The 13345-nt window shown below is 39.8% G+C and overlaps 1 protein-coding gene across 1 annotated transcript in view; it reads left to right on the top strand.

Moving 5' to 3' along the window:
• The window catches only part of Kif15 (kinesin family member 15), a 72681-nt gene that overhangs the window by 47186 nt on the left and 12150 nt on the right, over positions 1 to 13345 (top strand). The window contains exons 16-26 of the mRNA XM_028767326.1: positions 575 to 716; positions 2110 to 2307; positions 3589 to 3696; positions 4168 to 4273; positions 5844 to 6009; positions 7304 to 7454; positions 7612 to 7697; positions 9795 to 9864; positions 10797 to 10883; positions 12131 to 12235; positions 13132 to 13254. Coding sequence (XP_028623159.1) covers positions 575 to 716; positions 2110 to 2307; positions 3589 to 3696; positions 4168 to 4273; positions 5844 to 6009; positions 7304 to 7454; positions 7612 to 7697; positions 9795 to 9864; positions 10797 to 10883; positions 12131 to 12235; positions 13132 to 13254 — 1342 coding nt within the window. The remainder of the gene's footprint in view (positions 1 to 574; positions 717 to 2109; positions 2308 to 3588; positions 3697 to 4167; positions 4274 to 5843; positions 6010 to 7303; positions 7455 to 7611; positions 7698 to 9794; positions 9865 to 10796; positions 10884 to 12130; positions 12236 to 13131; positions 13255 to 13345) is intronic.

Genomic DNA, 13345 nt, shown 5'->3' with positions numbered 1-13345 from the left:
TGTATATCTGACAGTAGATCATGCAGATGTTTGTATATCTGACAGTAGATCATGCAGATGTCTATATATCTGACAGTAGATCATGCAGATGTTTGTATATCTACAGTAGATCATGCAGATGTTTGTTTATCTGACAGTAGATCACGCAGGTGTTTTATCCAGTGCTCACTTGTTGAGTGTCAATTGAGTTTGCTGAGTAAGTTCATCTCATTACCAATTTAAATCACACTTACAGACTAAATCTAGATTTTTTTTTAAATTAAAGATTTTTTTAATATTCTTATTTGATACTCTTTGTATAAAAGGATTAACTATATTGATAGTATAAACAAGGTTAATCTTAACCTGACAGCATATTGACTTGACTTTGAGCTCTACAATTTACTAATTGAATACCTTTAATAATTGTCAATCTGTGAGCCCTGATTTACACGCCTGGAAAATGAAGGCAATGATTTGGGAAGTATTTCTGACTTAAAAGCCAAGTTACATGAGAGCATAAACTGTAATGTACTTATAAATGTTTAATATTACTTACTACCTCTAGGTACTAAGTTTTAATAATATCTATTAGGAAAAAGCAGCTAGAATTAGAATCAGAGCTTCAGTCTTTGCAAAAAGCAAACCTCAATCTCGAAAACCTTTTGGAGGCAACAAAAGTCTGCAAACGCCAGGAAGTTTCTCAGCTGAATAAAATCCATGCCGAAACACTCAAGGTAGGTATCTGGAGCTTCTATTTATATTGGAGCAGTCTCTTTTATTAATAAAAGTTATTTCCAAACACAGATGGCAGAAGACTGTAGTATTCTGATAGACTCCAGTGGCAAGGTCAAGGAGTAATAAAACATTTGGGGTCAAATTCTATTTTGTCATTAACTTTAGACAGTGCTTCCTAACATCTGAACTGTTTTTCTTTTTCCTCTCTCTCTGTTTTTTTTTTTTTTCTTTTTCCTTCTTTTCTTTGAGACAGGGTCTCATGATAGCCAAAGCTGTCCTTAAACTCACTCTGTAGCCTTGGCTGGCCTTGAACTCTTTATTCTCTTGTTTCCATCCCTATGAGTACAAGGTGTGTGCCACTATGTCTAGCTTTGCAGTATGTTTTTTGTAACATTCAAAGATGGGTCTTAAGCCAAGGGCGGTGGTCCAGTCCTTTGTCAGATCTATTTAAGCTCGAAGACAACCAGGGCTACACTGAGAAACCCTGTCACAAAACAAAAACAAGCACCACCAACACACACACACACACACACACACACACACACACACACACGAAACCAAAGGTTGGTCCTAGGCCTTTGCATGTTAACAGGTGTCTGAAGTGTTTCTTACTGTAAACCTTGTCATCCTACACCCTGCGGGCAATGCTGCAAATGCTGCAGTTATGCCCAGGGCCTCATACATGCTTAGAATTCGCTGAGCTACGTCTTCAACCTGGCTTTTACGTTTTAATGACTCGGTGGCCTTTAATGGTTTCCAGGTTCTTGGTGCCTGTGAGCGATTCTGTTGGAGTCGCTTGTGTTAGGTGTTCATGTAGGTGTTCATGTTAGCGTTTTAGCCTCTGAGCAAGCTGGGAGCACTCTTCCAGCACTCTCTCTACTAATCCCTGAATTCCTTAGAGGTTTCCTTTTGTTTGTTTAAATCTAATTGGTTCATCTTATGCCTAAGTATTTTGTGTACATGTATCCCATGCATGCAGTGCCCATGGAGTATGAAAGAGGGCCTTGGAATCCCTGGAGCTGGAGTACAGATGCTGTGAGACACCATGTGGGAGCTAGGAGGCAAATCCTGTCCTCTGGAAGAGCATGTGCTCTTAACCAATTAGCTCTCTCTCCAGCCCCCACCCTGGACTCTTAAATGTTTGCCTATCTGATGAGTGAAAAGTAGGATCTTGTTAAGGCCCCACCACCCAGCTTCAAGTTCCATTTTTTTAACCCATATTACAACTTAGCATGCAACTCTATTGAACTGATAGGGTTATTTGGTCCTATGCTTGAAGAATACATCCTCTTGATAAGTTGATGAATAAAATTTTAATTTTTTCCCTGTTGATAAGATGTAGTTATTTTTCCCTTTGTACTAATGTTTCTTTCCACAATGATTGTTCTTCAGATAATTACCACTCCAACCAAGGCTTATCAACTTTGCTCTAGACTAGTACCAAAGCCGAGCCCTGAGCTGGGGAGCTTCGGCTTTCTGCGCATGCAGAGCTCTAACAGGACAGATGATGACATATTAAATGAGCCAATGCCCCCTGAGATGAGTGAGCAAGCTTTGGAGGCCATTTCTGAGGAACTTCGAACTGTGCAGGTAATGCTTACATTTTAGGAAAAAGAAATAATTTAACAGTCATTTGAATAAAATTTGTGTACTAATTTAACTACCTATACTTTTTAAGTTTGCATATATAAAAGTTTCTTCTGACTTATCTGTAGTTTTAGTTCAGTTTTTATTCTTGAGCAAATCATTCTCCATTTTCCGTGTTATTTCACTCCGTGTGTAAAATGACCAGTTTTCTACGACTTTCACCGTTTAGAACTGGTGTAAATGGCATAGCATTGCGCTGGCTATGTGATAGCACCAATAGGATTTTGTTATAGAGATCAAATTTTAGGGAGGTTTTAATGTATTTGACGTAATTTGACATGACTGTATTGGGATCCTGTTAGTTTGTTAATTAAATTTTAACCACTTTGTCCAATAAACCTTGGAATGGATATTCCAAATCTCAATTATGTTCTTACTTTAGGCTAGAGAGGCTGTTGTGATAAAATAACCCAACGGAGTGCTGCGGAAGCTTCCTAAGGGTTCTAGAGGGCTCAGTGTTTAAATCTAACATTAAAACAAAGTTTCTACAGGGCTCTGTAATTTCATATATATGTAAAATAAAAATTTACACACACACACACACATATATACATATGATGTATATTCTTATCACTCACTAAGCCACCTTTCCAGCTCCTAGGTCCATCTCTTTTATTTTTATTTACCTTTTATATATTTTTTTTCAAGACAGGGTTTCCCTGTATAGACCAAGCTAGGTTAGAACTCAGAGATCTGCCTGCCTCTGCCTCCCTAGTGCTGTTATTAAATGCATTCACCACCATAGGTGGCTCAGACTCTATAATTTAATTCAGGGTTAAATTTTAACCACTTCTTGCTTTGTGTTTGAATTTATCCATTTCGATCAGACACAATGTAATTTTAAACATAGGAATGATCAATGTAACCTTTTGAAGCTTTCTGACCCAGCAGTCCTTTGCTGTGTTTACTTCTATAAGGGTTTGAGTTTATTTGTTTTACTTTTGTGACTCTTTAATAGAAAAGAAATAGGGGAGGAGAGCTTTCTCGGTAGTTCAGCTGCCTTTCTAGGGGACCTAGGTTTAATTTCCAGTACCCACCTGGTGGCTTACAACTTTCTGTAATTCTGTTGCAAGTGACCTGACTCCGTCTTCCTGGCTCCTGTGGGCACCAGGCATGCAGTTGGTACATGGACATATATTCAACCAAAATATCCATACATAGAATAAAACTAAACATTTTTTTTATGTAAAGGCCTTTTTGACGACTGCAATGTGTTTAATGCAGGAACAACTGAGTATTCTTCAAGTCAAGCTGGATGAAGAAGAATGTAAAAACCTGAAACTTCAACAGAATGTTGACAAGCTAGAACACCATTCTACACAAATGCAGGAGGTGAGGGGCAGAGCACAGCCTCAGAGGATGTTGAAACCCTCAGCCTCAAGGCACTGTGAGATGAGGATAGTTCTCCCTTAGAAGCCCTCCCAGTCTTAAAGTTTTCATTTTTCCTTGGTAAATCTATGTCCACTCTGATCCTTTTGAGTACCCACCCCCAAACATTGCCAGATGAAAATTCCCTTACTAAGCCCTAGTCAACTTTTTGTACTTCCCTGATAGTGACACAGACATTCATTGTCTGAGTTCTAGACCACTTAGTCAGGTGTGCAAGTGGACTGTTTGGAAGAAAATCAAAATGATCTGTCCACACTCTCATACTGATCTCGGATTGCCATCTTCATTATAGTTCATAAACAACCAAGTTCTGTCTTGCCGTTGACCTTAAAACTAGATGTTAAATACAAAAGCAAATGAATGATCTACGTTGTGTCTTAGCATACTCTTCCATTGTATTCACTTTTCCCAAAGCTTTTCTCCTCAGAAAGAAGCGATTGGAGCAAACAACAGCAAGACCATCTCACACAGCTGAGTGACTTGGAAAAGCAGCTCCAGGATGCTCAGACTAAGAATGACTGTAAGTTTGACAGCTGGGGACACTGCAGCTCAGTACCAATCTGATCATTTAAATTAATTGGGTTCTGTTTGTTTTATTTTAAGGGCTTGTTTTGTTGCTTGTTAGATAATTGGTCTTAAATTTTCATGGTAAAGGTAGAATCAATTCTTGGAAAAATAATTTTCTTCAAGATTGGTCACAAATAAATGTTACAAGTGTTTACTTAAAGTTTATTTAAAAGCTGGGAAGGTGGTTCTATTTGCCTTACAAGTTTGAGGACCTGAATTCAGAACCTAGAGCCCACATCAAAAATTGAGCATGGTGTGTGACACACATCTGTTATCCTAGTGATATCAAGATGGAAGACAACAGATCCTAGTTCACTAGACTAATCTAGCCTACTTAGCAAAGCACTAAGCCAGTGAAAGACTTACGTGGAAAGCACCTAAGCAAATAGTTATATCCGAGTCTCTGTTCTGACATTCGCGCGCACGCACGAGCGCAAACACACACACACACACACACACACACACACACACACACACACACACGCAGTTTAAAGTCCTTTAAAAATGAAGCGTCTTTAATTTGGAAGCTGAGTTGCATTAACAGTGACAACGTAAAGCATACATTTTTTTATTTTAGTTTATTATATTCTTGTCTCTTTCAAGCATTTTCAGATAAGCCAGGTAATCCAGCAGTTAGTAGGTAAAGTCAGGAGATTCAGCAGTCTTCCTTGGCTACATATCATCTTGGAGGTCTGCCTGGAATGCATGAGATCCTATCTCCAAAATATTTTCAGTAGTTTGTAATGAAACTATAAGCCACTTAATCTACTTTTTAGTTGGAGTCTTCTTTTGAGGCTGCTAGTGGAAAAAAAAAAAAAAAGGAAAAAAGCCGGGTGGTGGTGGCACATGCCTTTAATCCCAGCACTTGGGAGTCAGAGGCAGGCAGATTTCTGAGTTCGAGGCCAGCCTGGTCTACAGAGTGAATTCCAGGACAGCCTGGGCTATAAAGAGAAACCCTGTCTCGAAAAACCAAAAAAAAACAAAAAACAAAAAAAGAGGCTGCTAGTGTTTAACCCATTGTTGAAAAGTTCTGGTATATTTCTAAAGCGTTTCAACAGCTAAGGGCACCCCCCTTCAAATATGTTCATCTCTTGAGGTTTTCTTATACTAATAGCTTTGTTGCATATTCCACAGGAAAAAATATCTTAAAACATCTAGTGACCTAAAAACTAGGAACAGATGTTAACTCTTCCTGTTTCTGGAGAAATGTTGGAACAGCTGGGAATGGTAGCATGTGCCTGTCATCCCAGAACTCAGGAAGGGCAAGCATGAATGCCAGGATTTTCCTTGCTACATGGTAAAGAATATGGCCAGACTAGGGCAAAGAAATGTAGGAACAGCCATGACCTAAGGAGAGGAAAAATAGAAAATGTAGTGTTCAGTGCTTAGTTGATGAAGCTTGTCATCACAGTGGTAAGGTTGTTATTCTCCTGCTTTATAAATGATCCAGTCTCATTACTTGCCTCCTTTATACAAAACCTGTGAAGGGACCTGTTGACACCTCGATTTCCTTTATTTTCTAGTTTTGAAATGTGAGGTACATGACCTGCGAATTGTTCTTAATTCTGCTGACAAAGAACTTGCTTCAGTGAAACTGGAGTATAGCACATTCAAAGACAGTCAAGAGAAGGAGCTAAGCCAGCTTTCTGAGAGACATGTGCAGGCTCAGCTTCAGCTGGACAATGCCAGGTAGAGTTCCCTGTTGGTCCAAGTGCCTGTTTCTTTGTTCTTAATACTGGAGGGATTATAATCCCAACTCACAGTGCATAAGCCATCAAGTTCACTGTGGTTTTTTATACCAATTAGCTTCACTATAAACGGTGTGTGTGTGTGTGTGTGTGTGTGTGTGTGTGTGTTGTTTGTTTGTTTTTGTTTGTTTTTCTGAGACACGGTTCCCCTATGTAACTTTGGCTGGCCCGAAACCTATTCTGCTTCCTGAGTGCTGGTATCTAAGACATGTGCCACCACACCTGATTAAATTTCATTGCATTTTAATTGATTTACTTGTGAGACTAGAACTAGACCGAAAGTATAAAGAGTCTGCTGAGCTGTGTTTAAATGCTGTCTTAGAAGCAATGATTATCCTAGCCTTTAAAATAGATTGGTCAAAATGTAATTATGATTATTTAATAACAAAATCTTAGTGTCTTTAGTTTTATGTAAGCTACTTATTGGGCTGCGTGTTCTCTGACCCTCAGTGGTTGTTGATGCTTCCGAATGGTAGAGCACACACTGCCGTTTGATTCTTACTGACTTTTGCCCACTTGTGTACACTCTACACCGTGAACACATACACATGTCCCCATCTCACCTCTCAGCAGCTGCTTCACTGCCCTTTGTGGTTTGCTCTTCTGCCCTCCTTCAGTTTCCACAGCGTGTGGTTCTGCGTCAGTTAGCTGTATTTACACATGTATAACAGTGACAGTTCAGAAATGAGGTGGTTGGCTGATTCTTTGGATGACAGCTGGGTGCTACCCATGATGCAGTGTGCTGGGGAGAGGAGCAAGAAAGAGTAACTGCACAGGCAGCTAGTAGTTCTTGCTGAGATTAAGTTCTCTCTTGGTTAGAAAGAAGCTTTGTTTTCTGTCCTCTGTCCTAAAAATATCCAGTAGAGCTAGACTTTGTTGTTAACAAAGTTCTTAACAGCTGGGTTTGACGTGTTGACAGTCCTTGGAAATGGAGAGTTTCTAGTGCCTAGCGATAAACTCTCAAATGAGCTTCGTCACCACTTGTCAGTTAGGTGCTAAACTGCCAGTCAGTTAACTACACGAGCAAGGATGGAAGAGATACCTGAGGCTGATACTTCCTTTTCATCTGTTTCTTCTGGCTTAGTGGTTCTCACACAGGTACCAAGAACATTTCACACAAGGTCATGACAACTCTCTGACAAATGTAAAGGCTATGTGATAGAAAAACTTATACTTGAGAAAATCTGACTCAAAAAAGTTTATACTTTCCATTTTAAATTTTTTTCCTGGTAAAGATTAGAAAATGAAAAACTTCTTGAGAGCCAAGCCTGTCTACAGGACTCCTATGATAACTTACAAGAAGTAATGAAATTTGAAATCGACCAACTTTCAAAAAGCCTCCAAAGCTGCAAACAAGAAAATGAAACTTTAAAGTCTGATCTGCATGTAAGTGATGAACAGGGTTGGAGTTGGCGAGTGTATCCTGGGCCTCTGCCTCCTGTCCTGGTCTCTGATTTCCTGTATCAACCACAGTTCTTGATGTGTTTTAACTGCCTGATACTCATAACTGTCACATCAAACCTAACATATGGTTGTCTTTTAGAATTTGGTGGAGCTTTTTGAGGCAGAAAAAGAACGCAACAACAAATTGTCATTACAGTTTGAAGAAGATAAAGAAAATAGCTCTAAGTGAGTGTGGTTAATTCTTCCTATTCATTAGACTGTGTTCAATAGTACATTCTTCCTCTTGCTTCAGGGATTTTAGACTCACTTACTGTCTAGCATAGGCTGGCTTTAAACCCACCTTCCTCCTGTTTCAGTCTTCTATGTGCTGAAAATACAGGCATGCTCCACTGTGCACAGCTTCTAACTTGTGCTTTTATTCATACCCTAGTTATTTTCAATCTGGAGAGTTCTTTTCATTTAGAGGTATAACTCAGTGATATAGCATTTTCCTGTTAGACTTGAGGCCCTGGTGTAAATCCCAGCACTTTTTTCGTTTTGTTTTTTTTTTTGTATTGTTTTACTCAATTTTCCAAGTTTATTTCAAGGATTGTACTCCTCAATTGCTACAATAATGAAGAAATACATAAAGACAAGAAAGATTGAAGTTATATTATCAAGTTTGGCCTTACTCGTTTCCCAGATACTTCTTGAGACTATAGCAAACAAAATTAAATCTTTGTTAACAGTAAATGCATCTTAACCTCCTCTGCAGTCTGAAAGATCTTGGATTTTACCTCATTAGTTACAATCCTACTTGGTGTGTATAGGGAACTACACCCTGAATTTATTCATTGATAAACATTTCTTTTTTAAATCAAATCATAATTTTTACTTATTCACACAGAGGTTATAAACACAAAAAGGCAGGACGTGGGGAAGGGGATGTCGAGCATGGAACACTGAAGCATGGGTGTTCAGGGTGGGTACAGATATCTTTCAGAACAGGGTATCGGCTGGGTGAAGGTTCAGGGGACAGGTCACTATGACTCTGCCTATGATTCACTTGTCCTTATCTAAGTTGGTATTATCTGCCAAGGCTACATATTTACAAGGTCTATGACTACTCAGGCTGGTAAATTTCCACAAAAGATGCCTGTTTATAATAGCTTATAGCCCTCTGTTTCAATGTTTCTCCACAGAGACCCAAGACTTGGTGTTAGTATACATGTATGACAGGCCTATTGCTAATTTTAGGCCTATGGCTGATTTTAGATCTTCAGTGTGTAAGCAGGGCTGCCCCTGACATCTCCTCCCTTCTCTAAGTATAGAAGGGCTGTGGAGATTCTAATCTTGCGAAGGCGGGGATAGAGGCCTGACCTCCAGTAATTGAAGGGGACCTTTTAAATAATTCCTTTTAAAAAAGGAATTATTTTCCTTTAAAGCATTCCAAAGTGAACAGCAAATCTTGTAAAAAATAGCTGTGAAGAAGAAAACTTCAGTTAAGAATATAACTAATTATTCTTTGTTTTTGTTGGTTTGGAGAGGTGTTTGTTTGGTAGGCTGGTTGGTTGGTTGGTTGGTTTGGTTTTGGTATAGTTTGGTTTTATTTTGTTTTGTTTTGTTTGGAGACAGCATCTTTCTATGTGATCCTGGCTGACCTAGAACTAACAGAGTTCCACCTGTCTGCCTCTGCTTCCTGAGTGCTAGGATTAGTGTATACCATCAACCCCAGGCTTCTTTAATTTTGGAGTATAGGGAGTAACTTTATTTCTGTCTTCTATCAATCTTTTTCTATTTCTTTCCCCTCAGACTCTCATTGTCTCATCCGTGTCTCTCAGTAAGTCTCTGTCAGTGATCTCATGATCACACTAGGGAGAATAATTGGAATTTGGTCACCATTTACAGCATTCTTTTGTGATTGTTCTTGGCCCTGGTACACTGTGTTGAAGGGAGAGCATGCCACTACGTGAGATCTGGAGAATTAACATTTAGTTGTGTCCAGTGAGCCCAGGGTGGTGATGTTCGTCTGTGCCGTGGGTACGGGAATACAGAGTGAGGCAATGAATGAGACATCCCTGTAGTCACGGGCTTTACATTCCATCTCAGACAGATGCGATAAGTAATGTGTGCTAGGTTATCAAATACCAAACCCTGGAAAAAAATAAAAGTTATGGTATAAAAATAATTCCTCATTAAATAGTTGTGAACAAATACATTCAACTTTTTTATCTCCATGGGAATATGCTAACCCAGGATACCTAATAGACTTCACTTAAATCTCATTTAATTTCTTTGAGTCTGCATGTTCATTTCATGGTTTCATTAATTCTTCTTTTCCAGAGAAATCTCAAAGGTTCTTGAGGCTGTACGTCAAGAGAAACAGAAGGAGATGGCCAAGTGTGAAAAGCAGGTCGGCTTCCTGTTCCGAGGATAGAATTTGACTTTGTGACTTTCATTCCTGAAGTCCAAAACAGAAAATGTCCCAGCTTCACAGTGTTAGAAATCACTGACAAAAGGCTTCTTGTTGTTGTTGTTGTTGTTGCTACTGCTGAGGCTCAAACTAGGGCTCCTACCACTGAGGTACAAAGACCTCATTTCTTTGTTAGTTTATCGTTGAGACAGGATCTCTCTGTAATTCTGGCTGACCTGGAGCTTGCTGTGTAGATCAAACTGTCTCCAGCTTGCAGTGTGCTGAGATTACAGGCATGTGCCACTGTGCCTTTAGTTTTTTGAGGCGGGGTCATACTATAGCTACCCTGAAGTTTACTCTGTAGCCCAGCTTTCCCTGAACTTCAGAGCCTCCAGGCCCTGCCTTCCAAGTGCTAGGATAACGTCTGACTAGTTCTGTTTTGTTTTTTCAATTTTCTTTTATTTTGGTTTGATTTTTCTGTTTGTTTTGTTTTTTTGAAACTGGGTTTCTCTATGTAGCTTTGGCTATCCTAGAATTTACTCTGTAGGCCAGGTTGGCCTCGAACTCAGAGACCTACCTGCTCTGCCTCCTTAGTGCTAGATGTAAAGTTGGATGCCCCACTCCCACTCCCTGGCTTGAATTTTTTATTGTTTCTCTCTCTCTCTCTCTCTCCCTTTTTCCATCTCTCCCTCTCCACCTCTCCCTTTCTCCCTGTCCATTTCCCTCTCCATCTTTCCCTCCCCCCCGGTGTGTGTGTGTGTGTGTGTTCTGGTTCTATTATTTTTGACTATTTTCTAACTCCCAGGTGGCTGTGTTGATCAAGACCTCAAAACACACTGTCTGTTGGGCATTGTTAGTATAAACTAATGTGCAGTGTAGTTATCAGCTGGGTTTTTGTTGTTTTTAATGTGACTTTTTACTTTTCACCATAGATGGCAAAAATACAGAAACTAGAAGAAAGCTTGCTTGCTACTGAAAATGTCATCAGCTCTCTAGAAAAGTCTAGAGAGTCTGACAAGGTAGGTAAAGTTTTCAGTGTTACTCTTCTGTATTTTGTCTATTTTTGTTGTGGTGTCTATTTAATATTAGATCCATGGTTTCTCTGTGTAGCCTGAGCTGACTTTGAAATTACAATCCCTTTACCCAAGCTTCTGGGACACAGGTGTATGTCATTGGACCTGCTTTACATCTTCTTTATAATGCCACTTAGGTACTCCTGTCTTCTGAATCACCTCCTCCTGCAGGGATGGCTTACAAACTGCCCGGGCCATGTACATTAGTTAGGTCCGTTAAGGGTGCTGGAGAATGGGAAATAAAATTAGATAATTTGTTTCATAACCTCAACCACAACCTACTCTTGTGTCTCTGTTTTTTGTTTGTTTGTTTATTTGAGACATGACCTCACAATGTAGTACTGAATGGCTTGGAACTGACTATGTAGACCACGCTGGCCATAAACTCAGAATGCCTGTCTTTACCCCCTAACACTGAGATGAAAGGCATGTGCTGCTACATCCACCTTTACTCTGTTCCCTTAGACAGCTAACATGTCTTGGTTTTTCACCTAGACTGCCATTACTCTGACCCAGTTTTGCTGACTGTAAGTTCATGATGTACAGTCTTACATCCTTACTGTTGACTTTGCCATAATAATAAAAGAGACTTGTCTGTCCAAATATAAAAATGGTCTAACCCTGTCATATAAGCACTTAGGATACTGAGGCAAGAATCTCAGTAGTTAAGAGGACAGCCTGGACTATGTAGAGATATGAAAACTAGCCTGAGCCACATGGTGAAACCCTATCTCCAAGGGAAAAAAATTATAAAAGATGGAATGTCACATAATATTTTGCTAAAGTAAATTGACTTTCTTTGTTATCATTAGGAAACAGAAGTAGTTTGTGTGTTAGCTACTTTTCTTACTGATATGACCAAATACCCTAAAAAAAAATTATAGTAGAAAAGATTTATTCTGAATCATGAGAGGCAGGCATGGCTCCATGTTGATAGGGAACTCTATAGTTCTTACTGCATGATATCTAATAGGAAGCACAGAGAGCTTGTGTAGGAACTGGAGGTGCCTACGACTCTCCTGTCCACTTCCTCCAACTAGGCCTGACTGCCCCAGTGCTCCACCAGCTGCTGGCAGTCAGTGCTCAAGAGTAAGAGTATAAGGAAAATGATATTTAAACGGCAACAGTTCATCTTTTAAAATGATCTCCATAATGCCACTGGTTTTGCAGATAACTGTTTTTGTCCTTATCAGGAACTTGTCACCAACCTCATGAACCAAATCCAGGAGTTAAGAACATCAGCTGGTGAAAAATCAGAAACCATAGATACCCTGAAACAAGAACTCCAAGACATAAATGTAAGTTCTGTCACAGGATACTGAGCTTAAGCAGGGCGCCATTGACAGGCTCTTTGGGGATCTGTTAGCTGTCCCGACAGGTAAGAAGACTGCATGCTGCAGTAAGTTTGACTGTTGAAGTTAACACCCAGAGCACTTCTGAGATGGGCAGTGTGCATATTTCTGGGCAAGAGCATTTCTGTGCCAGGTCTTTGTGACCTGGAATAGTGTTCTCTGCACCATTCTGCAACCACTGATTAGAAATAAACTAACAGTTAAGGCTAAAGGGGGCTCCTTATTTGCTTCAAGAAAAAAAAAAAGACATGTTTTAGTTAAATTTGCAGATATTTATTACATAGAATTGTGGCCCTGATCTGAGACTCAATATCATTTTGTGAAGTAGCTGTTGTTGAGTATTGCTGCTTTGCCCTTTGCTTGGGCCCAGGTAAAGGTTTTTATCTGCATTAGTTCTGCTCCAAAAGGACTTGCTTTAGTCCATATTTATCTTCGCAGGCAGACTGATGAGATGACAGAGCTAGCTGGCTTTCTCCAACCCTGTGGGACTGTCCTGTTGTTCTCACCACGTGCAGTAGCTCTTACTCCTTCCCTAGCAAGTGTTTGTTGGGCTGCAGAGGTGGCTTAGTGGTTAGAGCAATTGCTACTCTTCCAAGGACCTGATGCATCCCCTGCACTGGACATCTCATAACCACATGTCACTCCAGCTGCGTGAACATACACACACACACACACACACACACACAAAACAAACAATACAAAACAACAGCCACTACTACTAGGTGTTACTGAGTTACCTTGTTAAGATGGTACCCACCTTGGAACTGTGATACTTGTAAGTTGCTTTGGTACAGATGAGCAGAACTCTAGCAGAAAGCTCTTGTGCTATGACTTTACTGCAGTGCAAATACAATGCTGCTGTGACTGACAAAGAAGAGAGCAAGGAGATGATCAAGAGACAGGAAGTGGATATCCTGGAACTGAAAGAAACTCTTAGACTGAGAATCCTCTCAGAGGACATCGAGGTAGGTATTAATGTGGTACTTTCTTTTTTTTTATTTTTCGTTTCATTTTCTCTCTCTCTCTCTCTCTCTCTCTCTCTCTCTCTCTCTCTCT

Source organism: Grammomys surdaster, unplaced genomic scaffold, assembly GCF_004785775.1.
Source record: "Grammomys surdaster isolate TR1022 unplaced genomic scaffold, NIH_TR_1.0 172, whole genome shotgun sequence".
Classification (NCBI taxonomy): Eukaryota; Metazoa; Chordata; class Mammalia; order Rodentia; family Muridae; genus Grammomys; species Grammomys surdaster.
This window is presented reverse-complemented; position numbering and strand designations above follow the sequence as displayed.